The sequence below is a fragment of the Penaeus monodon genome, chromosome 33 (genome assembly GCF_015228065.2).
Source record: "Penaeus monodon isolate SGIC_2016 chromosome 33, NSTDA_Pmon_1, whole genome shotgun sequence".
In the NCBI taxonomy this organism is placed as follows: Eukaryota; Metazoa; Arthropoda; class Malacostraca; order Decapoda; family Penaeidae; genus Penaeus; species Penaeus monodon.
Window position 1 is genome coordinate 13,073,896 of NC_051418.1, and position 714 is coordinate 13,074,609.

At 39.2% G+C, this 714-nt stretch overlaps 1 protein-coding gene across 1 annotated transcript in view; it reads right to left on the reverse strand.

Annotated features, from left to right (window-relative positions):
- LOC119594255 (protein lava lamp-like) overlaps positions 1–714 on the reverse strand; it is a gene marked incomplete at its 3' end in the record, with an annotated part of 60,861 nt that overhangs the window by 48,044 nt on the left and 12,103 nt on the right. Inside the window, 1 exon segment of the mRNA XM_037943324.1 lies at positions 13–197. Within this exon segment, the coding sequence (XP_037799252.1) occupies positions 13–197 (185 nt within the window).

Sequence of the window (714 nt, forward strand, 5' to 3'; positions counted from 1 at the left end):
GCGTCTACTCACAGTTCCTGGATCTGCACGTTGAAGGCCTTCCTCTCGGCTGCAATCTGCGTGTTGAGTCTGTGCACAGTGACCACGAGCGCCGCACACACGCCCACGAGGCCGAGGAGGGCGAAGAGGGAGAACCAGTCGAGGCCTAAGGGGGGGGGGGAGGGGAGAGGGAGAGGCTCGTTAGAGGCACAGGGAGACTATGGGTTTAGAGGTTTGTAAGTTTATAAGTTTATGGGTTTATAAGTTTATGGGTTTATAAGTTTATTGGTTTATAAGTTTACAGGTTTATAAGCTTAAAGGTTTATAAGTTTATCAGTTTATAGGTTTATAACAGGTTACAGATGGCGGTTTTCATGGGTTAGAAAAAGTTTATAGAGGGCTGCGTTGGGCTAGAAAGAGTGGGGAAAGGTGCATTAGAGAAGGATAGAAAGGATTAAAATGGGATAGATGAGGGATAGAAGGAATGAGGAAAATTTAGAATGGGTTAGAATGAGAGAGAAGGAGTTAAAAAAAAAGTTTTTTAAAAAAAGTTTATTATACGTCAGAAGGGGTTTTAAAAGTTAGAATGGGTTATAATCTATTAGACATGTTTAGAATGGGTTAGAATGAGAGAGAAGGAGTTAGAAAAGTTTTTTTTTTTAAGTTTATTATCAGAAGGGATTATAAAAGTTAGAATGGGTTAATCTATTCATCTATAATCTATTAGAAATGTTT